Raw genomic sequence first — 23,009 nt, forward strand, 5'->3', positions numbered from 1 at the left:
GCCGGCAAGTGGCAGAATTAGTATTAGAACACCGGTGTCTGACTCCCAGACCTGTGCTGTTTGCTCTTTCAGAGACACGTAATATGAGATGGTGTAAAACCAAAAAACCTTGTAAAGGTTGCCAGGAATGGACAGACATGCACTTCCTAGTCACTCTGTCAATGTAAATACACATTGGTTTTTATTTTCGCTATTTTTAATCTTTGGTTTTACTGCTGCTGTTACTGTTAGTATTTGTCGAGTGAGGGCTTGCGAGTTTTAAACTCTTGGAAGTGATGAAAATTCGGAAATTATTTGCAAGGAGAAATCATTTAGATGTGTGGGGAAGGTTGCGAAAGAGATGTCCTCTATTTTATATGTGGAGGGCGGTTTGGCAAATGGGTGTTCCTTGTTCTTGAGTGCCATCCTTTGCAACTCCATTAAGTACTCAGATGAAATATACTACATAGATGTGATATTTCAGTTTAATATCGTAATAGCTGCACTTATCGAGTGCCCAATTTTTTTTTAAATGGTATTTTTTAAGCGCTTCGTACCCGGCAGTGTTCTAAGCATTGGGGTAGATCCAAGCTGATCTGTTTAGACACGGTCCATATCCCACATGGGATTCACAGTCTTAATCCCCATTTTACAGATGAGGTAACTGAGGCACAAAGAAGTTAAGTGACTTACCCAAGGTCTCACAGCAGGCAAGTGGCGGAGCTGGGATTAGATCCCAGGTCCTTCCGACTCCCAGGCCCGTGCTCTAGCCACTAGACTACGCCGCTCCTACTTGGTGGAGTGCACCACAGTAGGTGTTTTGGAAGTAAAAAATAACCAAATGACACATTCCCTGCCCACAAGGAGCTTACGCTTTACATGCTAACAGATGTTAATAATACATTAATATTTAATAATGGCATGCTCTTTTGGACATGTCAAAAGTTTGTTCTTTAATCTTGAAATTTTCAGAATAAGAGAAAAATCTGCATGATAGAAATACTTCAAATCTTGGTGTACAGATGTAAGCTGGCCCACGTTTTCTGTGGGATTTCACTGCTGTACAGATTCATTATGGTGATCTGTGGACTTGAATGTTACTTGAACTGTGAACCCTGTGTGGAAAAAAGAAGGTGTCCGACCTAATTATCTTCTGTTTTTCCAGTGCTTAGTATAGGGCTTGGCACATAGTAAATGCTTAACAAACGCCATGATGATGATAATTGGTATTATAAACCGCAGAAGCGTAGAGCTGTTTCTGTTTGTGTTGGAATAAAAAGAGCCAAAAGAACGACTTTTCCTGGTGTCTCCATAACAACGCCAGCCTTTTCATCCTTTTCTCAGCTATATATCTCTCAGAAGAGTCGCATTAAATTCAAATTAGCCTCAAACCAAAAACACAAATTGATACTTCAATAGAATTTTAAAAAGATGAAATAAGATTGTATTGAAGGACAATCATTCCAATTGGATAGTCATTTTTCTCACAGACAGAAATGGTACGATTGTTGTGACTTCCATAGATCCTTTAGAAAAAGTGTGTTCATATGCTGTGCTTTGGTTTCAGCATGATTTAAACCAAATTACTTGATCAATGCTGTGTTTTAAACTAGGGACCAGTATTCCTTCTTGCATCTTGAGCTGGAGGGCAGTGATGTTTTTGTAGGTCTGTCTATCTTTGGTTGTTCTAAATACCTGGATATGTTCCAAAACAATGCCTCTGCCTCCACTCTTTCAATTTGTAGATCCTCACAGAAATTAATTTGATAGTTCAAGGCAAAGCGTTCCATGCACCCATTAGAACTTCGCTGTCATACCTTTACTTAATGGAAATTAGCTCTAAAGAGGGCTAATTTTACCTTTGAATTAATATGGCGAATGGAAAAAGAATTATCTCCTCACCTCTTTAAGTTTCAAACTATGTGAAAGAAGTGGCATAATTGACACTAAATCATTTCTCTTAGTTGGCATCTTTTGTTAAATTATGAATGGGAAATAAGTTTTCAATGGGACAAGTCATTTATTCATTCATTCAATAATATTTATTGAGCGCTTACTATGTGCAGAACACTGTACTCGTTCGCTTAATTGTATATATTTTCATTACCCTATTTATTTTGTTAATGAGGTGTACATCACCTTGATTCTCTTTATTTGCTATTGTTTTAATGAGATGTTCATCCCCTTCATTCTATTTATTGCTATTGTTCTTGTCTGTGTGTCTCCCCCGATTAGACTGTAAGCCCGTCAGTGGGCAGGGACTGTCTCTCTCTGTTGCCGATTTGTACATTCCAAGCGCTTAGTACAGTGCTCTGCACATAGTAAGCGCTCCATAAATACTATTGAATGAATGAATGAAAAGTACTAAGCGCTTGGAATGTACAATTCAGCAACAGAGAGAGACAATCCCTGCCCAATCCAGTTGCCTTATCTGTAAAATGGGGATTAAGGTATTGAACTACAAGTGGGACATAATAATAATTATAAAGATGATAGTAATAGTGGTATTTAAGTACTTACTATATGCCAGGCACTATATTAAACGCTGGGATAGGTGCAAGCAAATTGGGTTGAACACAGTGTGTATTCCAAATGGATCTTACTGGATCCCCATTTTACAGATCAGGTAGTTGAAGCTCGGAGAAGTGAAATGACGGAACGACGGGATTAGAACCCAGGTCCTTCAGACTCCCAGGCCCATGCTCTATCCACAAGGCCATGCTGCTTCTCCAAGAAGCTTGTACTCCCCCAGACACTTAATACAGTGTTCTTTGCACATAGTAAGCACTCAAATACCATTGATGATTGAATTACCCTGAACCAGGCACTTGGGTGTATACAAAGTATATACAGAGAAGCAGCGTGGCTCAGTGGAAAGAGCACGGGCTTTGGAGTCAGAGTTCATGGGTTCGAATCCCGGCTCGGCCACTTGTCAGCTGTGTGACTTTGGGCAAGTCACTTAACTTCTCTGTGCCTCAGTTCCCTCATCTGTAAAACGGGGATTAAGACTGTGAGCCCCACGTGGGACAACCTGATTCCCCTGTGTCTACCCCAGCGCTTAGAACAGTGCTTGGCACATAGTAAGCGCTTAACAAATACCAACATTATTATTATTATTATTATTATTATTATTATTACAAAGATATAAAGCATGGATGGTCCCTGTCCAAAGGGTGGTCATAATCTAGGGGGCAAGGGAAATAGAAGCAACCAACAGTCTTATACTTAAGCAAAAGTATCAACATTTGAGCAAATGGTGACGGTCTTATTCCCCTCCTTCTCCAATGCCACCCTGATCATTTGAAAAATCCAGCTTCTCAGATCTCTTAGAATTCATACTCTGCCCTACTTGCACTCTGCTCCCTCAGCCCTACCTTCTACTGGCCTGAAGCCTTCTGGGTGGCTACCAGAGATTTGATCAAATTTCTCTGACCGATTGACTGTTCAAAAACAAAAAAAAAGCTAGTGAAGTGTCCTATTTTCCTCAGTATGTAGCGAATTTAAAACATTGAGCCTCTTGGTCATCTTTACATCGCAGTACCTTTACAGTTTGATCATCGTGTGTTCTTACTGATTGAATATTTGATTTCTGCTATCAGTATATCTGAAGAATCTCAAATTCTTAATTTGTGTTTTTAAAAGAATGACTTTTCTCTGATAAGGTCTTTTGTCGTCATCACCAGTGGTATTTATTGCATACTTACTGTGTACAGAGCACTTTACTAAGCTCTTGGGAGAGTACAATACAGGACACTTGGTAGACACCTTCCCTCCCTACAATGAGATAAGTTTGTCCAGAGGGGAAGACAGACATTAATACAAAGGATTAATTTATAATACATCAGCTTTTACTTTGGCAGTTGGCCATTTCAGTGTTTCTATTTACCTATCTTACAGCTTTGTGATGAACATTCATTTAGGGTTGTTCCCGTTTGGTGTTTTTATGAAGCTTTAGTCATCATCTTGGTTTTGGGGGGTTTTTTAGATGCATCTCAGCCTTTCCCCAGCTGTAGTTTGTGGTTTGTCAAAACACCTTTTTTTAAAATTGGTGTGAGGGGGAGGAAGGGGGAAGCGGGCATGACCTTTCCTCCCCAAGAAGAATATTACTTTTAATTATGTGGTATTACTTTTACAAGCATAGCTTTCCCTCCTCTGTCTCCCTCAAACAATCATATTCGCTACTCAGAATAAAATCCAGGATATTATCTCTCCTGGATTCTAGGCCCAATTGTTCTTCTAAAATAATTTTTCTAATCGCGAATTTTATCTCCATTTCTCGCCTTCAGCTTGTCTGTGGGTGGATAATTAGAATCTCCCTCTCTAACTACTACCGTCCAAGCTTTGCAGATTTCCCAGTCTTATTGAGCCTATATATCTTTCCTGCTTTCCGTTCAAGTGTTCTAAGAGAACAATGCTACTATAATATTTTTGTTCAGTCAGTGGTAATTATTCATTCATTCATTCACTAGTATTTATTGAGCACTTACTCTGTGCAGAGCACTGTACTAAACGCTTGGAATGTACAAATCGGCAACAGATAGAGACAGTCCCTGCCCTTTGACGGGCTTACAGTCTAATCGGGGTTTTAGTAATGTAGTATTACAGTGTAATACAGTCTAATTATTGAGCCCTTACCTGTGTGCAGAGCACTGTACTATACGCTTGAGAGAATACACAATAACAGAGTTGATAGGCACATTCTCTGGCTACAAGGAGTTTACAGTCTAGAAGTTTAGTTTTGTTTTGTAATTAAGGGATCTTTAGCCAAAGAATGAGTTTTTTAGGTTTTTTTACTGCTATTTAGGTTGTCCCTTAAATGGAGTACCATCATCCACCCATCCATTTGTCTCTCTCCTCTAGTGTTTAGCGGGGCAGCAGAGATCACATGACAGCTGAAGGCACACTTGGAGGAGGTCGATTTGGGCCGCAGCAGCCATGGTGAAGGGTATCACGGCGGCGGGTGGGGGGGCTCTTATTCATGGGAGCCGAATGGGCCTAGTGGAGAGAGCCCGGGCCTGCGAGTCAGAAGGACCTGGGTTCTAATCCCAGCTCCCCCACATCTCTGTGTGGCCTTGGGCAAGTCACATGATTTCTCTGTAACTCAGTTACCTCATCTGTCAAATAGGAATGAAGACTGAGCCCCATGTGGGACAGGGACTGTGTCCAACCTGATTAACTTGTATCTACCCCAGCGCTTAGCCCAGTGCTTGGCATATAGTAAGCGCTTAAAAAATACCAACATTATTATTATTATTATTATTAATAATCCCAGCTCCCCCACATTTCTGGGGTGTGGCCTTGGGCAAGTCACATAACTTCTCTGAAACTCAGTTACCTCTTCTGTCAATTGGGAATGAAGACTGAGCACCATGTGGGACAGGGACTGTGTCCAATCTGATTACCTTGTCTCTACCCCAGCGCTTAGCCCAGTGCTTGGCATATAGTAAGCGCTTAACAAGTACCATAATTTTCATTATTATTACCCCCAAGGATGGATTAAGAGGGGAGGAGGGGACCGCTCCCACTCCACCAGTGGGTGAACGTTGATTGGTCCTGAAAGTTGAGGACCCAGAACCTCTGCAAAGATATTGTTTACTCTAGTGCTAATGACCTTCACTCACTCCCGCCAGCTATTTTCATGATTCCGGCTGGCTCTGTTCATCAGGCGGAACATGCTAGGTTGCATTTTCAATTATCTTTCATTTGGCTCCTCGATTAAATCACTTCGTTTTTTTGGTTTAAAAGTCTCCGGTGTTGGAATTAGCTACCCAGAATTGGTTTCCTGCCGTAAATATTTTTGTACTATTGGTGGATTTTTAATGTGATACTAATTGACTTAAAAAAACCTTTTCAATTATGGTTGCAACTTTTACAGCTGATGGATGGCAACAAGAGGAAGCTTTGGCCCTAGGTGCACCATCTTGCCGTTCGTAATTGGAAGTGACCATAAGCTGTTGTTTCATTGCCTTGCAGCGACTTCTGCCCTATAACTATAACCGAATTGATCTGACAGATGGTATTCGACGAAACGACAGGAACAAAACACGTAACATTGACTAAAAAATTCCATATTGCTGGTATGCTACTACTGCCCATCGGAACCGAATCTTTGGCAGCTCAGCGTTTAACATTCCCTATGCTTTTACAATGCAAATAAAGGCATCCAGTGTATTTTGACAGGAATTACTAGGGCTGGCTAGACACCGGATTTTAATAAGCAGGCGTAGCAGTTTATCTCTCTGTGCAAAATTCAATAAAAGTATGTTGAAAAAGCCAGTGATGCTTACTCTTACTGCTTTGCTCTCAGTATATTTTCCTTCATCGAATATTCTGACAGTGAATGCAGTTTCTTTAAAATCGTATTTGTAGTTGGCTTTCAGTGGATAATTAAACTGAGGTAGAGCAGTTGTGAATTGTTTGAGAATGCTCAATAATTTAGTGATAAAGGTCAGAATAGGGTCCAGTTGTACGAACCAAATTACTGCATCCATTTAAATGGTTACAAAATAGGACCTATACTTCCAAGGTAATTGCCAAAGAAAATCACTTTCAGAATCATTTCAAGGAGTCAGGCAGAGGGTGATACCCGATTCAGCAATATTGTTTTTCCTTAATTATATTGGCGGTATGCTTAAAATGGCTCTCCATTTGGTTATTTTTGTCCTCATTATTTCCTGCCCTGCCTCTCCTCCTCCCACTCCATCCTTCACCTTTCAGCTTGCTCCTCGGAAAGCCCCGGAGGAGGATTCAGGGCCTTCCCAAAGTTAGGCTATGCTTGGAGTCAAGGAGGTTTGGAAAATATAGAAATTTTCATTTTATGAGAATTTGTAAATGGGTTACTGCGTTTGAGGCACTGTATTAAGTGGGTCCCTGGAGAAGTAGCAAGATCTAGTGGAAAGAGCACGGGCCTGGGAGTCAGAGGGCCTGGGTTCTCATTCCAGCTCCACCACTTGTCCACTGTGTTACAAGTCATAGCTTCTCTGTGCCTCAGGTAACTCATCTGTAAAGTGCGATTTAAGACTGGGAGCCCTATGTAGAACCCGGACTGTGTCCAACCCGATTAGCTTATATCTACCCCAGTGTTTAGAACGGTGCCTGGCACATGCACCCGTTAGAATTTTGTCATACCTTTACTTAAAGGGAATTAGCCATAAAAAGGGTTATTTTTATCTCTGGATAAGTACAGTCTTCCTATGTGCCAGGCACTCTACCAGAAATGAAGTCTGTAAGGTAAAGTTCCCCCTGAGTAACTTCAGACGAAGCTTCTCCTCAAAAGTAAACCCTTTTGTTTGACTCAGGGCACGAAGAATCCCCCCTCCTCTTGCCACCTCGGCAGATGGAGTTCCTCAGTTTCTGAGAGTTCCTCAGATCTCTGGTCGCCTACCAGCCTCTGTTATTTCCCCATTTCATTCCTTACCTGTCCAGGCTCGGAAGGTTGGGCAAGAGGATTTCAAAGGCATATCAACTTCAGAGAACTATTTACTTTCACCAATACATGAAATATGTATTGAACGCTTACCGTATGCCGAGCACCCTCCATCAGGAAAAGCGATTCTTTTGTGATGCTCATCAAAAGTTTGGGTGAGACAGTTAAAGAACTCCTTGTCAGTGTCAGAGAAGGTATAATTTAAAGGCTTCTTCCAATTTACTTTTTGTTGGAATAAAATAGCGAGTTTTTAAATTGGAGGTACATTTCACATTCCTCCCTCCTTCATCCTTTCCTTCATTCCACTCTCCAAGGATATGAGGAAATAGTGTCCTCACCTTTTCTGATTAAATAATGGGATGCTCCAAAATGGGATTTGGGGTGGGGTGGGGAATTTCAGTTCTTACCTTCAAAATATATATACAGTGTTCCAAAATGTGCACTGCTTCTTTTTGCTAGTGTTTGTATTTCATGGTTTTATCACTTAGCTGGTATCTATCATTAGACCTCGTTGCCATGAGAAGCCTTGCAGGACAAATTTGAATCATATCGAAGTGATATTAAAATGTGTTTTCTTCTGAGAAATATCAATGTTTGGGAGGGCAGGGAAGGGAAATCAATGTTTTCTAATGTTTTTCTGGCGTTGAAGTAAAACATCACAGCTGGGTCTAATAAAAGCTAAAAGAATGTCAGGGTGCAAGAGCACTTAAAAGAGAGTTGTTATGTTGGTGTTTGTATTAAATTGCTCTCTTTGGGAGCGATGCACGTAAAACTGAAAATCTTTTTTTTACCTGCTTCTGACATTATTGGTGAAGATAAATGCAGGCCATCTACTGTCTTGTATGTATTTAACTCTCCTATTCAGCTCATGTAATTGCAGTTTAGTTAGGATGTCTCAGCCATTCTTGAAAATTGCTAAACAATTTGCTTTTTGTGTCACAGGAACTATATTTCAAGAGTTGGAAAAAATATATATTTTTTAGAGTTGAGAAAAGCTGAGATCATTTTACCTAGGTGTGCTAAGCCATTTTAAAAAAAATCGCCCCTGCCTTTTGATAACTAAAATCCACTCCGGGTTTGGTGAAATCCCTAGTCTGTATCTGGGTTAGATATGTTATTTTTCTACCTTCTCTTTTTTCCTAGCTATCCCCTTTCCTTCCCTCTTCCTGCAGTTCCTTCCCAGGCCTCCCTACCATCTCCCCATGGCCTTTATTACAGGTTCTATCCTTTGCCATAGCATTATCAATAGAAAAACTTAGCAGGTGCTCAGTGGTGGGAACGAAGTGGAGTTCTTTGCTCTTTGGAGGTTTTCATAATGGCTCGGCAAAGAAACCTCTTGTAATCCAAGGTACCTATGCCAGGAGAGGAATCAAGCTTGCGTCGTTTTATGTACCCTGTCCATTTAACCGCCAAACTGTTATATCATTGTCCTTATTTGTTGCTTTCCTTCCATGTGCAGTGCATTGTACTAGTTGCTGGACAGTGCTGGGGAGCACTGTACTTGTCTGCTCAACTGTATATATCTTCATCACCCTGTTTATTTTGTTTATTTTGTTTAATGGGATGTACGTTTCCCTGATTCTATTTATTTGCCATTGTTTTTATGAGATGTTCTTCCCCTTGACTCTATTTATTGCCATTATTCTTGTCTGCCTGTCTCCCCCGATTAGACTGTAAGCCCGTCAAAGGGCAGGGACTGTCTCTATCTGTTGTTGACTTGTACATTCCAGTGCTTAGTACAGTGCCCTGCACATAGTAAGTGCTCAATAAATACTATTGAATGAATGAATAAAGGTAAAAAAGTTAAGCGTCAATAACTGTCTGGGAAGAGGAACTGTTTTCTTTCGTTTTCCTCCAGAGTTTATCGGTGTAGCGGAGACTCCATCCTCATCGAAATGAGGAGACACGTTTCCTTGGTTCACAGGGAACAGTGGGCTTTCGTTTTAAGGTGGAGTCTAGAGATCTGGAGAAAAAAAATCCTCTTTCCTCTTAAATCAATACTGTTGAAGTGTTTGTTTCTACTACTTACCTGAAGAATTAAAAGCTCTGCCACATGGTGACAACATATAGTTTGCTATAAAGGAGGCTCTTCATTATAATAATGTTGGTATTTGTTAAGCGCTTCCTATGTGCAGAGCACTGTTCTAAGCGCTGGGGTAGATACAGGGTGATCAGGTTGTCCCACGTGAGGCTCACAGTTAATCCCCAATTTACAGATGAGGTAATTTAGGCACAGAGAAGTGAAGTGACTTGCCCACAGTCACACAGCTGACAAGTGGCAGAGCCGGGATTCAACCCATCTGAGTTTCAGTTTCATTTCAGAATGGGTTTGCTGTTTCTGGGGAGTAGGAAACGATGATCTTTCCTTGTGGGTGAATCCATGGAAGATGCGCAATTGTATTAATTGAACGCTTACCGTGTGCAGAACACTATACTAAGCACCTGGGTGAGTGTGACGCATCACTCACTGTAAGAGACACATTCCCTGCCCACAATGAGCTGAGAGTCTAGAGGATATATTAGGTAATCCATTAAATCATAACAGCAGGGGAAGGGATAGGAATTGGACTTTTTTTTTTGGTGGTGGTTCAACCAAGGGCTTAGCAGAGTGCTCTCTCTGCACACAGCTGTTCAGTAAGTGCTACTCGATAGATTTCACGTCGCTCATTTTCTTGGCTTGTTTCTGGTAAGAGCTATAGATTTTGAAGCAGCGGCTACAGCGTTTAACTGTAGAATTATTTTAGGATCTCAGGTTCTTATTCCAGCAGAAAGAAATTGAAATATGAATGCTCATAATACAATCTGTGTTTTTAAATGTAGGGTGTGTTCAAGAGTTTGTTTCTGAAGTTAAAACAGTCAATGGCTGTTGAACTTTAATTATAAAATAAAATCTCTGCTCTTACCTGTTAGTGTTCTTTTGCCTTTGAAGATCATTTATTCTGCCTTGCTTCTGATGATCGGACCTGCTTTGTGCCATCCTGAGTTCACAATCCAACTATTAATGATAGTTTGTACTTTTTTTTACATATATAAATGTTTAAGTATAACATTTCTGGTTTTCATTCACACTCCTCCCCAGATCGTTTTTCTAAAAAAAAAAAAAGGTCAGTCCATGTATCCCCATTCTTTTAGAACCTCCAGGGGTTGCCTATCCACCTCTGCGTCAGACTGAAACTTCTTACCGTTGGCTTCAAAGCTCCCAATCACCTTACCCCATCCTTTCTTACCTCTCCGATTTCCTACTACAACCCAGCCCACAAACTTTGCTTCTTTGATGTCAGCCTGCTCACTGTACTTCGATCTCCTCTATCTCACCACTGACTCCCTCTCCCATGTCCTGCCTCTGACCTGGCACTGCCTTCCCCTTCCTATTTGACCGACCACCATTCTCCCCAGCTGCAAAGCCTTCTTAAAAATCACATCTCCTCCAAAAGGTCTTCCCCAGCTAAGCCTTCATTTCCCCTACTCTCTCTCCCTTCTGTGTCGCCCTTGCACTTAGATTTGTATCCTTTAAGCCCTGAAATTCACCCCATCCTCAGCCCTACAGTCTACATATCTGTAAATTATTTTAATGTATGTCTCCCCCATTAGCCTATGTGCTCCTTGTGGCCAGGAAACCTGTCCAGCAACTCTGATATTGTACTCTCGCAAGCGCGTGATACAGTGCTTAGCACACTTTAAGCTCTCAGTAAATACGATCAATTGATTATGGAATTATGCACTTATTCTTCACTGGGCACTGTACTAAATTAATCAAATTGGACACAGTCCATGTCCCCCCACCCTGGGAGGCTCACAGTTTTAATCCCCATTTTGCAACGAGTTAACTGAGGCCCAGAGAAGTTGTGACTCATCCAGGGTCACAGGGCAGACAAACGGTTGAGCCGGGATTAGAACCCAGGTCCTTCAGACTTCCAGGCCCGTGCTCTCTCCACTGGCCCACAGTGCCATGTTACGTGCAAATGATGCCCAGTGAGGAATGCTGCTCTCTGAGCCATTAGCTGTTCCCCTGGCATCCTTTCTGCATTATTTTAATGATACTGAGGGTGGAAGACTGACTGTCAAAGGGTGTTAGACCGAGCAGAAATTCTTAGAAAGTAGGCTGGGTAAGAGGGGCCTGCTCTGCTCTGCTCTGGTCGGCTGTCAGTCAGTTTTGTCATCCTGGTACCCCGGAGTTCAGCGTGGCAAAGTGAATTGAGCTACAAATCGGTTCCGACGAAAGACGCTTCGTGGAACAATGACTTGAAGGTTTCAAGGGTCATGCATGCATGCATTTCCTTGCCCAACTCTGTATTATGTGCACTTTTTTAACCTCAATGAAAAAAAACTTTGCAGTCTATTAGACCACAGCTGCGACAATAAATTAGCCAAGCTAATTAGTAGATTTGGTTTTTAACACTTCGGTACTGCAAAACCTTTTATAAAAGCATTTGACTGCCATGAAGTGTACTCAGCAGCAGTCGGACAATGACATTTATTGTGAAAAAGGCAGCTGGCAGAGTAACGACAACAGCTAAGTTGTCATTACTTCTAATTGCAGTAAAATCCCCATAGTTAAGAATCAATATGCATTTCATTGACTTAAGTTTAAAAGGAATTATTATCTAAGAACTGCTACTCGTCCTGTTTGAAATAGGGGTAATTCTAAATCTGCCAGAAAAAAAAGTCTTTGGAAATTATTTTTGTAGGAAAGGGATGCGGCATTATTTTATGGAAGTTGTTTTATAACCGACTGGGTGAATTACACTTTAATCGAAGTAATTAGACCTTTAAGATTGGGAGCAGCTGATTGGGTGATTGTGTGTTCCGTGTCTTTGGCTTTACTAGTTTTCGTTTTGTAAATATGTATTTTTTTCCTACTTGCCTTTTAAGGGGACTAGATATAAGTGCAAGGAGGTAGCTTTCCATGTGACTTTTTTGTTTTGGGTTATTTTGGGGGGGTTTTTTGAGGCCGGAGAGTTATAGGTGTGTCCAAGTCAAATTTTAGCCCTGAAAACTTTGTTCATTCTTGCTGACCCTTCCGATTGAGTGAGGTTTAGATGTTGGAGAACCTTCATAATCTGAAACAATTGAGTCTGAACAGAATTCATATATGCGATTATCTGGAAACTCGAGAGACATTTGATTTGGTTCTGATACTGCAACTGCTATTTTAAATACTTCAGTTCAGCACGAGCAATTCATAAAAGTGGACTGGGAGACTTAGGAATACTTTGAAAGCAGCAGTTTCCGCAGCCAAACCGAGTTAGGAGTAGTTGGGAAATGGCTTTGGTTCAGGTAGGGGAGAAATGGAAAATTTTGGATTTTTCCAGCAGTAGAACCAGAGCAGGTCCTGAATCCAGTCCTAGAAATGGCTTCTGAGAGCAGCAAGGAGGGGAGAGGAGGAAACAGATACCATCTTGGAATGTCTGCTAGCCTGAGATCCAAATAAGTATTTGGCCTGGGGCCCCCAAGAACTGGCCCCTCCAAGTGGTTCAGCTTTGCCGAAATTGCAGTATTCTCCTTCTGTCCCTGTACTGTTCTCTGTTCCCAGGAGATGAAATGAAATCTGTTTTATTCCAAGCATAGCCTCGTGAGTTAATGTTTAGAAAATAGCAGCTGGACTGTCAGGGATGGGGTCTACCAAGTCTTTTTCTTTTTATGGTATTTGTTAAGTGCTTACTAGGAGCCAGGCACTATACCAAGCACTGGGGTAGATACAAAATAATCAGGGTGGACAGAGTTCCTGCCCCACATGGGGCTCGCAGTCTTATACAGATGAGATAACTGAGGGCCAGAGAAGTGAAGTGTCTTGCCCATGGTGGTGGAGCTGGGCTTAGAATCCAGGTCCTTCTGACTCCAAGGCCTATGTGCTGCCCATTAGGAACACTTCTACTCCGTTATATTGTACCCCCCCCCAATCCCCGACACACACATGCTTAGTAGATTGCTCTGCACATAATAAGTGCTCAGTAAATGCTGTTGATTGATTGAACTGCTTGGGCTGGTTTAGAAATATCCCTTTCACAAAGCAGACGTATTTTTAAGCTCCAAATGCTGTTGCTTTCAGGATTCCGATTAAGATTATAACTTCAGTATAGAAGCTCTGGAAATAAATACATAAAGAGAAATTTAGAAGTAGATTCACAAAGCAAAGGTAAAAATAATAGTCTTTTGTGGGTGGGAAATGTTTCTACCAACTCTGTTGCACTCTCCCAAGCACTTAGTACAGTGCTGTGCACACAGTAAGCCCTCAGTAAATACCATTTTTGAAATCATTTATATTCCTGACTGTGCTATTAGAAAATTCCCTACATTTTTATCTTTGAATTAGCTGTTGATTCCCAAACTGCCATTTTTGGATTCCATCTGGAACCCACTCCCAAGACCCCGTGTTCCTATTGCCGAGGTTTTCCGAAGCCTTTGGGCTTTTCTCTGCTGCTGGGCCCAATATTGGACAAAGAAGCTGTATGATCTAGTGGAAAGAACAAGGACCTGGGAATCAGAGGATGTGGGTTCTAATCCCAGTTCCACCACATGCCTGCTGTGTAACCTCAGGCAAGTCACTTCACTTCTCTGTGCCTTGGTTTCCTAATATGTAAAATGAGGATTCAGTGGTCTTCTCCCCCTCACTTAGACTGTGAGTTCCATGTGGGACAGGTCCTGGGTCTAATGAGTTTTCCGTATGGGACAGATCCTGGGTCTAACCTATCCTGTATCTATCCCAGTGCTAAATTCAGGGTTTGGCACATAGTAAAGATCGGGCAATCCTTCTGATGGTCCTGCTTTTCATTCATTCAGTCATATTTATTGAGCACTTACTGTGCACAAAGCACTGTACTAAGCGCTTGGGAGAGTACAGTGTAACAGACACATTGCCTGCCCACAACAAGCTCACACTGTCTTTGAGAACATAGCGGGGGCATCAGTTTCTACGAACCATCAGCACTCCACTGGAGTCCATCACTGATTATCACATTGTTAATGCGGAGTTTGAAATAAAGACATTGGGACTTCACCAAGAGCACTGTAAATTTATGTAAAGAGTTTTTTAAAATGTATAGCAGTGCACGCTTTTCTGCTGTTTTTATAGCTCTTATCCCTGGGCTATTATGCTTGATTTTCCTTCCAAACAGAAGGTTCACGTTTAAGACCTAAAATGTAAAAGGGAACCACAGTCACAGGGAAACCAAGCAATTTGCTTCTTTGTGCTACTTAGCATTAAACATCTGAACGTTGCTTCCTGTCCTTTACACTACATCCTTCCTTGGGCCGCCGTGAAACATGAATGTGGTAAGTGGCCTCAGATAATTTTCTGAGAATTCTGCTGGGCAAATAACATCTGACAAGTTTGGGGTTCTCTTATCTTAGCAAACTGCTCACTGGTTAAAGATTGCTCTGCATGAATATGCACTTTTTTTTCCTCCATTTTACTTTTGATTCATTATGTTTAGCTGGTGATGAAATGGAGGGTCTAACTGAGAAATATTTTCCCAGCAATCTCCTTGTCTTTACATTCAGGGAATGACAAGGCATTCCTTTTGGCTTGGGGAACAGGTTTAGATATCCCCTGCTGTAAAAGACATGGGTGCCAAACAGCCTCCAGTCAGTTCCCATTCTAGTGCAGTGCATTCTCTGGGCACTATGTTAGGGTCTCAGAGCCTGGGTAGACGAGTGACTGGCAGGCCCTGGCACAAACAGGGGCTTGACAAGCCTTCCTCGGTCCCAAACTAACGCTGGACTGGAACCCAGGCCCAACTTTCACCCCGGCTTCTTCACCCCACCCCTTTCTGCCAGCTCCCTCCTTTTCAGCAGATTCTCAAAGACATTAATATCTTTTAAAGATCTGGACTTGCAGCTACGACCGGAACACGAGAGCATCTTTGATTCTGGAACTATTTACCAGACGCTGCCAGTCTAGAGGTGCTTGAATCCGTGTTCGTCAGAAATAGACGGTGTGAGGTAACATATTGGGCAGTGACTTTTTCTATATCGACTGAAAAAACCTCAATGAGTGGGGAGTAATTGAGTCACCCAGTTTTTGTACTGGTTTTTCAGCTACCCAGAAACTACTTGAATCGTTCTGCGCTGTTTCTACCCTACTGGTACAATAGATGACTCAGTCAATGGTATTTGTTGAGCACTTACTGGGTGTAGATGAAGTATTGAAAGTCCACAACATGCGTGTGGTAACGTGGTGAGGCAGTGTGGTTTAGTGGAAAGAGAACATATGTGGGAGCCAGAAGACTGGGCTTCTGTCACTGGCCTTCTGTGAGCTAGGGAAAGCCACTTAACCTCTCTTAACCCCAAATTACTCATGTATAAAATGCAGATAAGATAGCCCCTTGTGGGACGGGGCCTGTGTGCCCTCTGATATCTATGCATCTACCCTAGCCCTTAGCACATAGATAAAATTATTATTATTATTTTATTACCACCACCAAGCAGTAGGCAGGTTCACACAAATGACCACAGGTTTTTTCAATGTGTGGTGTAATTTTTGTCTGATTTTTATTTTTATTCTTCTGGCGCTAGGGCTGCAGCTGAAGCTCAGGGGCAGGTTTGGAAGGGCAGCAGCGCTGTTAAAGCGGCTCTAGCTAACAGTGTCAGGTGAGGGTACAGGGCTCCGACTGGGAACTGAATGCTGGAGTTATTTGGAGGCAAGAGTCCAAGGTAGGGACCTCCGGCTCCTCCAATTCCTCCTCCTGGAAACAGTGCCCGTTGCCAGGCTGGCCCAGCCTCATCACAAAACTCCAGTCTGATGGCCAAGGACCAGGAGGAGGTCTTCACCCCCATCAGAGATAGGACTTCCAGGAAACCAATACCTTTGCTGAGTTCCCCTGCTCAGCATAGGGAAAAGGAAGGTTGTGGGGAGGAAAGGAAATAGAAGAGGCTGTTCCCCTTTGCAGATAACAAGAAGGAACTGCCCACTCTGTGTTAGGTGAGGGAGTTGCAGAGGTATACGTGCTAACACTCCTTTCTAATTTTCAATTTTTTTTTCCACGAACGTCGTCGGCGTCCATTGAAGCCAACTTAGCAATACTAATTTTTTTTATCTTGTTTCTTTTTCAAGGCTGAATTGATTAAAGGGAACTTACAAAGTGTTGGACTCACACTTCGTCTGGTCCAGTCAATTGAAGGATATGCAGGGCACGTTACGATCGAAACAGTGGCCCCAAATTCACCTGCCGCAAATGCGGACCTCCAGCGGGGAGACAGACTCATAGCCATTGGAGGTAAGTGCGTTGCTATTCTCTAATCATTCGAAGTTGTGAAAATTGTGTGATTTTTCAACATAAACTTCACCAAACGTATATAATTACTATTTTTACTGTATTGGATAGGTGTAAAACTTAGAACGTTCAAAACCGTACGCATATCCTTTTATGAGTAAATGCCATAGTGGATATCACCTGAAAAATATTTGTTCAAGAAGAACTGGTGACTCTAGGCTTGAGGAGAAAAACGAGGAAATGCATGGAAATGGAGGCATAAATAGAACCTCCTTGCAGACCCCGTTTAATGTCAACTGCATTTGGGCCACTTTGATATGAGCAGCCAAGCAGAATAAAAGAGAAAGCAGGCAGAGGAATATGCTTTCTCAAGTATTTTATTCGCAGTGAATCAATTAATCGTATTTATTGAGCACTTAACGTGTGCAGAGCACTGTACTGAGCGCTTGGGAGAGTACAGTACAGAAGCATAGCAAACACAATCTCCTTTTCAGTCTCTACCTTTCTTGCTTTTTGCTCACCATTATGGAGAGGGCTCTGATGAATTAAACAGTGTGCAGCAGTATTACTTCCACAACGCCTGCTTGCCTGGATTGGTTTAGCTTTAAAATAAATGTATTTGCTTTATGGGGATCTTTTCTGGTTGCCCCCAAAGTAGCTCTGTTTGATAAGTAAATTCAATGAAAAGCATCTAGAGAGGAAGACCCTGTTGGTAGGTCAGATGCCGTTATTCAGATTTTTTGACTCTTCCCCCACTGCCACAGATTTAAATTTTTTTCTTCACATTTCACTAGGATATATGCTCTCTGAGATTTAAAATGCTGTTTTTTCCCTCAATAGGAGTTAAAATCACGTCAACGGTGCAAGTCTTAAAACTCATCAAGCAGGCCGGCGACAGAGTGTTGGTGTATTATGAAAGACCAGCTGGGCAAAGTCAACATGGTGCAATGCTTCAGGACAGCTTTGGACAGTTAGAAGACTCTCCTTTTCTCCCCCAACCGTGCCCACCAAATTTTGAAGAAGAAACAGCGGGAGTTGCCACAGATGGTGATAACAGGGACCTGGATTCCGAATTTGAAGACTTGGCCTGCGATGCCAAGACACCCAGTGAGCCCAGAGAAGAAGTCGGGTCAGTGATAAATCCCAGTCCCAAACGCACTGTATCAACATTTGCTGCTAAGCCCCTTGGAACCATATCTCCAATTTTAAATCGCAAATTAAATTTAGGAAGTCACCCAGCGGTCGCAAAGACCCAACCGAAAGACGGAAATAAACCCTTAGCACCCAAAGTTTCTGAATATCAAGACACGGCCCAACAGTCAATAAAACCACCTGCAGGATCCACTGTTAAACCCCCCGTGCCACCAAGACCACAGGTTAAATTTACGATTGCATCTTCCGATCCCCAGAGTCAGACAGAGGCAGGAGACTTACCCGTTGAAAAACCAGAGAGGCCTTCTCCTTCTCCTCCTCTCCTTCCTCCTCCTCCTCCGCCGCCGCCGCCGCCTCCTTCTCCTCCTAATGGGGATAAGCCTGCAGAAAGATTAGTAAAAGGCCCAGATCAAGCGGAAGATGCAGCCATGGCAAAACAACCGGCAACAAAGCCAGAACTGGTAAAAGACTTGATCTCCGAAAGTTCAGCTAGTACTAAGGACAGTTCAGATGATCATCGGACGTGGGAATCATCCGAAGTTCCTTATCGCAATAAGCTAGGTAAATGGACAAGATCCAGGGCGACTTGCGTATTTGACGTAGAAGGCTCTCATAGGTACCTCAACGTTGCACTGTGGTGCCGAGATCCTTTCAAGATGGGGGGCCTCATCTGCTTGGGACACGTGAGCATAAAACTTGAAGAGATCGCCTTAGAGTGCTTGGCTACGTCCAACATGGAATACCTTACGAAATTCAGATTGGATGCCCCGGTGCCGAAAGCTATAGTCAGTAGAACTGCCCTGCGAAATTTGAGCACTCACAAAGGATTCAATGAAAAATTCTGCTACGGTGACATCACTCTGAATTTCAAATATTTGAAAGAAGGAGAGTCGGAACTCTCGAGCACTCTGATGGAGAAAGAAAGGGAATGCAGTCTGATAGACGAGGCTTCGGCATTTCATAAAGAGGAACCCTATGCTGGCCCGATGGCATTTACCGAAAACAAACACAGTTTCCAGGATACTCAGTTCCAGAACCCTACGTGGTGCGACTATTGTAAAAAGAAAGTTTGGACTAAAGCGGCATCCCAGTGCTTGCTCTGTGCTTACGTCTGCCATAAAAAGTGTCAAGAAAAGTGTCTCGCAGAAACACCGTTGTGTATGGCAGCTGAAAGGAGACTGGAGCGAAGCTTAGGAAGCTTTAGGCTGGAAGGACAGGAACCTGCCGTAGGTCCGGCCTCTCGGACCGACGGCGAAACGAAATCGGTGAACAAAACCACAGGGTTAACGAGGCACATCATCAACACTAGCTCCCGTTTGTTAAACCTGCGTCCAGTCCCCAAGGCGCGCCTTGCCGAGCAAGGAACCGATCTGGCCGAGCCCTCACCAAAGCACACTCCGAACACTTCCGACAACGAGAGCAGCGACACTGAAGTCTGTGGTTCAAATAGCCCTTCCAAACGAGCGGGCAACACAGGAATCAAGCTAGTAAGGAAGGAAGGCGGTCTGGATGACAGCGTCTTCATTGCCGTTAAAGAAATCGGTCGCGATCTCTACAGGGGATTGCCTACGGATGAGCGGTTCCAGAAGCTGGAATTCATGTTGGACAAACTGCAGAATGAAATAGACCAGGAGTTAGAACACAATAATTCGCTCGTTCGAGAAGAGAAGGAGACAACGGAGCCGAGGAAAAAATCCCTCCTTTCTTCCGCGTTGGCTAAGTCAGGCGAGAGACTGCAGGCTCTGACCCTCCTCATGATTCACTATAGAGCGGGCATCGAGGATCTCGAGTCTTTAGAAAACGCACCCGTAGATCAGCACTCCAGGAAGACGAGTAAACACCCAGAGGACACGGGTAGGGCGGAAGACCCCGATCAAGAAGATGGCCAATTGGTGGAGCCTCCGCCATTCAGCAGTATATCAGAAGAACTGTTTGCCACATCTGAATCGGTGTAGTTGGTTATTTACCTAGTTAGCCTTCGGAATAATCGAGCGGGAATAATCGAGAGAAACTTGTTGTCCTTTCTGAAGTAACATTGGCGGAATCCACCTTTAAACACTGGTATAATGTCCGTGGCTGGATTCTCCGGTATTGCCTAGTTAAGAGTAAAGGGTCGGAGGTTCTTTTCCAGCTAAAGTGGGAGCACTTGGTTAAATCGTTTGATTCAGGTTGCATTATGACTAAGCTTTTTGGGTTTTTACTGGGAACTTATTTTTACTAATTTATTTTTAACATTTTCTAATTATGTAAGCTAGCATTTCACGTTGTGGTATGTGTGTGAGGCATCTCTTCCGCTTTCTGAATTTCCGTTGAATAGGTGACTGTCAGGATTCTCTAAGTATTTTGGTTTTCATCATGGTGATAGTTTTGAATGTGCTGCATGCTCAGGTGGAAAATTCAGCAATCATCGAGGGAACAGAATGTGCAACTTTAGCGTGTTAACGTTGGTTTGCCCTTTATTGATCGTGTATTTCTTTTTGCCAATAATGTATCATGACAGCATTGTCTGTGGCAAGGATTTAGTAAAGCTGTTATTACATACCACCCATTGCTTGCTTTCTGTACTTCTGTAAACAGTTTTTTTGGTTGTTTTTTCAATCGTTGCTTAAACCGAAGCACGGTAGTTTTTTTACAAAATGCCCTGCTTCCAGCACGGGTTATTTGAATACTGAATATAATGGGAATGATACTGCTCATCGCTTTTGGTCAGGAGCTTACCAGCAAGTTTACCAAAATGGCCCTAGAAACAAAACAAAACAAATGATAGCCAATGGGATTGCCGGTCGACTTTGCTGAAGAGTCTAACCGTTAAACAACATTTGAAGTGTGTGAAATGTATAGGCTTTTAAAAATCATATGCTCTCCAGAGGAAAAAAAAACGTGTTCGAGGAGACTTAAAATTTATAAAGACTAGTCATGACCATTACTGGAATTTGTTCTTGTCTGTAAACATTTTATGATACTGCACAGTATTGTGAGAAACAGGATGCATCAGATTGTGGTGCAGAGCTTCCCCTGTCATCCTGACTCACAAATTGCATTCCCACCAAAGGAATGACTGTCTGGCCAACATCTTGTCTGTTGGTTCGGTATGTCGGCTTCTGCTCATAAACATAGTGGTACAAGAGGCACGGGAAGAATAGTCTTTGCATCTGATAGATTGGCCAGAAGTTACGGATGACGTGACTGCATTACCGAAGGGAGATGTTCGCGCATTATCTCTGTTGGCAAACTGTAAGATGTGGCCCTGTACGGACACACAAATATATATGCATAGTTCCTTTCCTATTATAGGTACTGTTATTTAAAAAAAAGTGATGATAGAAAGTAGCAGTTGTGATGTGGCAACTAAATTCAAACTTCAACAGATTGTTGATATGCAGCATCTATTTGCCCACTAAGACATTACGGAATAAAAAGCAAAACTATGAAGGAAGAAAAATCCTCGTACTACTCTTTGAAAATTAACAGGCGCTTCACTCATGCAGCTATTTCAACGTTTTGCAGACTATTTAGGACCCTTGATACTTGCTTGGCTGTGTGTGAAAAGATATTCAAGCAGAAAAATCAAACCGAAAAAGCATGTTCTACATTTAAAAGAATTATTGCTTCAGCAAACATTTACAGAAAATAAATTTCCCTGAAAGCCGAAAACCCTGTAAATTACTCAAAACTACCTGCTTGATTGACTAATTCTGCCCTGTGTAATTTCAAAGCTCAGCTTACCATTAGTGCAGGACTGAGTTTCCGATATTGGCTGTTAATTATCGATCACCATGGGAATTTTTAATGATAGCCACATAACACCATCTAAACTCTACCAGATATAAGCTGCAGAAATAATGCAAAACTATGGTTTTGTAAAAACCCATTCATGTTTTAAAAGTGTTTAACTCTGTAGTATAACGACTATGAAAAGCTAGATAAAACTTATTTATATAATGCTGCTAATAATGTTTCTAAGATGTACACTTAATGTAGGTAAATATTTTTCTATACGTTGGGGTGGGGGGAGAGTAAAAACAGTTGTCCTTTTAGAGAAAAGGGAAGGAAAATCCAACTAGTTCCAGGAATTTTGCTCCAGAGGGAGACGTGGTGATACAGTATATTACATTCCCAATGTAATTTTTGCCTTCATTGCTATCAGTAGCTAAAAGAAGAAAGACTACCATAGAAAATACAAGCTTCTTTATTTTACCTAGACAGTTGGTGGGTGTTACAGAATTGTAAAGAATTCTGCCTGGTGTGATTGTCATGAAAATGAGCATTAATAAAAAGTCCAGTTGCACCAAACAGTGTTTTTTTTAAATTGCTGTCTAATCTCTGAAGTATTTGAGGATTTATGCTTATGACTTCACTAAACTAGTGATGAGATCATTTAAAAGGCATGCTGTTCAATTTGAAAAATTCAGAGGGAATAGAAAGCTTTGAGTCTCCTATAATATATGTTTAATCTTCGGATTTGAAACGTTCGCAATTTATTCACTAATACTTCCAAATTGTTCTTCTCTGAAGACAGTAGTATGGCACCCTAGTCATCTCCATCAAATTAAATTGCATGTTACAAGGGTGCTTGTGATTTCAAGAAGAGAAAATATTTAAAAATGCAGGACCTCCCGATTTCACATTACTGTAAGCAAGGTGCCGTGGGTATTTGAGCCATTTTGGATATTAATGCACAAGGAATATCTGCATTGCTTTTGAGGAACGGTTTTAAATGTTTTTCATAAACCTCATCATTTTCATGAATTCATAAATGTTTGGTTCCTGCCATTGCAATCACAATAAAAATCTAATTCAATAAGACAATTGATATTTTTTCATTATTGTTTTTTCAAAAAAGTAAAGGCTGTAGCTGACTGCAGCAATTGTATTTCCAAGGTTTTCTGACTTCTAATAAATATGAATTTATGCAGCGAGTCATTTTACATCAGTCCACATAATCAGTAATGGATACCCGAAATAGTGCTCTATCAAGTTGAGTGGTGTATCTGATAATGGTTGTGATGTAGCATCTGTTTACTGATGTTGCTGGCTACGTACTAATTTAATACATTCTAGTTATAGTAAGTCTAAAAATATGGTGGAAACCAAATTGGATATTTTACCTGGTATTTTCAAGATGATGGCTTTGAAATAAATTTCCACAGACACGGTAACTACCCCTCACCATCACCATACTGCAGTGCCCAGATGATGAACTAATACGATCAGACAGGGTGTAATATTCAGAACATATT

The 23,009-nt window shown here is 41.9% G+C and overlaps 1 protein-coding gene across 3 annotated transcripts in view; it reads left to right on the forward strand.

Annotated features, from left to right (window-relative positions):
- PDZD8 (PDZ domain containing 8) overlaps window positions 1-22,575 on the forward strand; it is a 203,782-nt gene extending 181,207 nt beyond the window's left edge. For all 3 annotated transcript variants that reach the window (XM_029080994.2, XM_029080993.2, XM_029080991.2), the window contains 2 exons: window positions 16,458-16,620; window positions 17,458-22,575. In XM_029080994.2, coding sequence (XP_028936827.1) covers window positions 16,458-16,620; window positions 17,458-19,724 — 2,430 coding nt within the window. In that variant the 3' untranslated portion in view covers window positions 19,725-22,575. The remainder of the gene's footprint in view (window positions 1-16,457; window positions 16,621-17,457) is intronic.
- The last annotated feature ends 434 nt before the right edge of the window (window positions 22,576-23,009 follow it).

The sequence above is a fragment of the Ornithorhynchus anatinus genome, chromosome 16 (genome assembly GCF_004115215.2).
Source record: "Ornithorhynchus anatinus isolate Pmale09 chromosome 16, mOrnAna1.pri.v4, whole genome shotgun sequence".
Lineage (NCBI taxonomy): Eukaryota > Metazoa > Chordata > Mammalia > Monotremata > Ornithorhynchidae > Ornithorhynchus > Ornithorhynchus anatinus.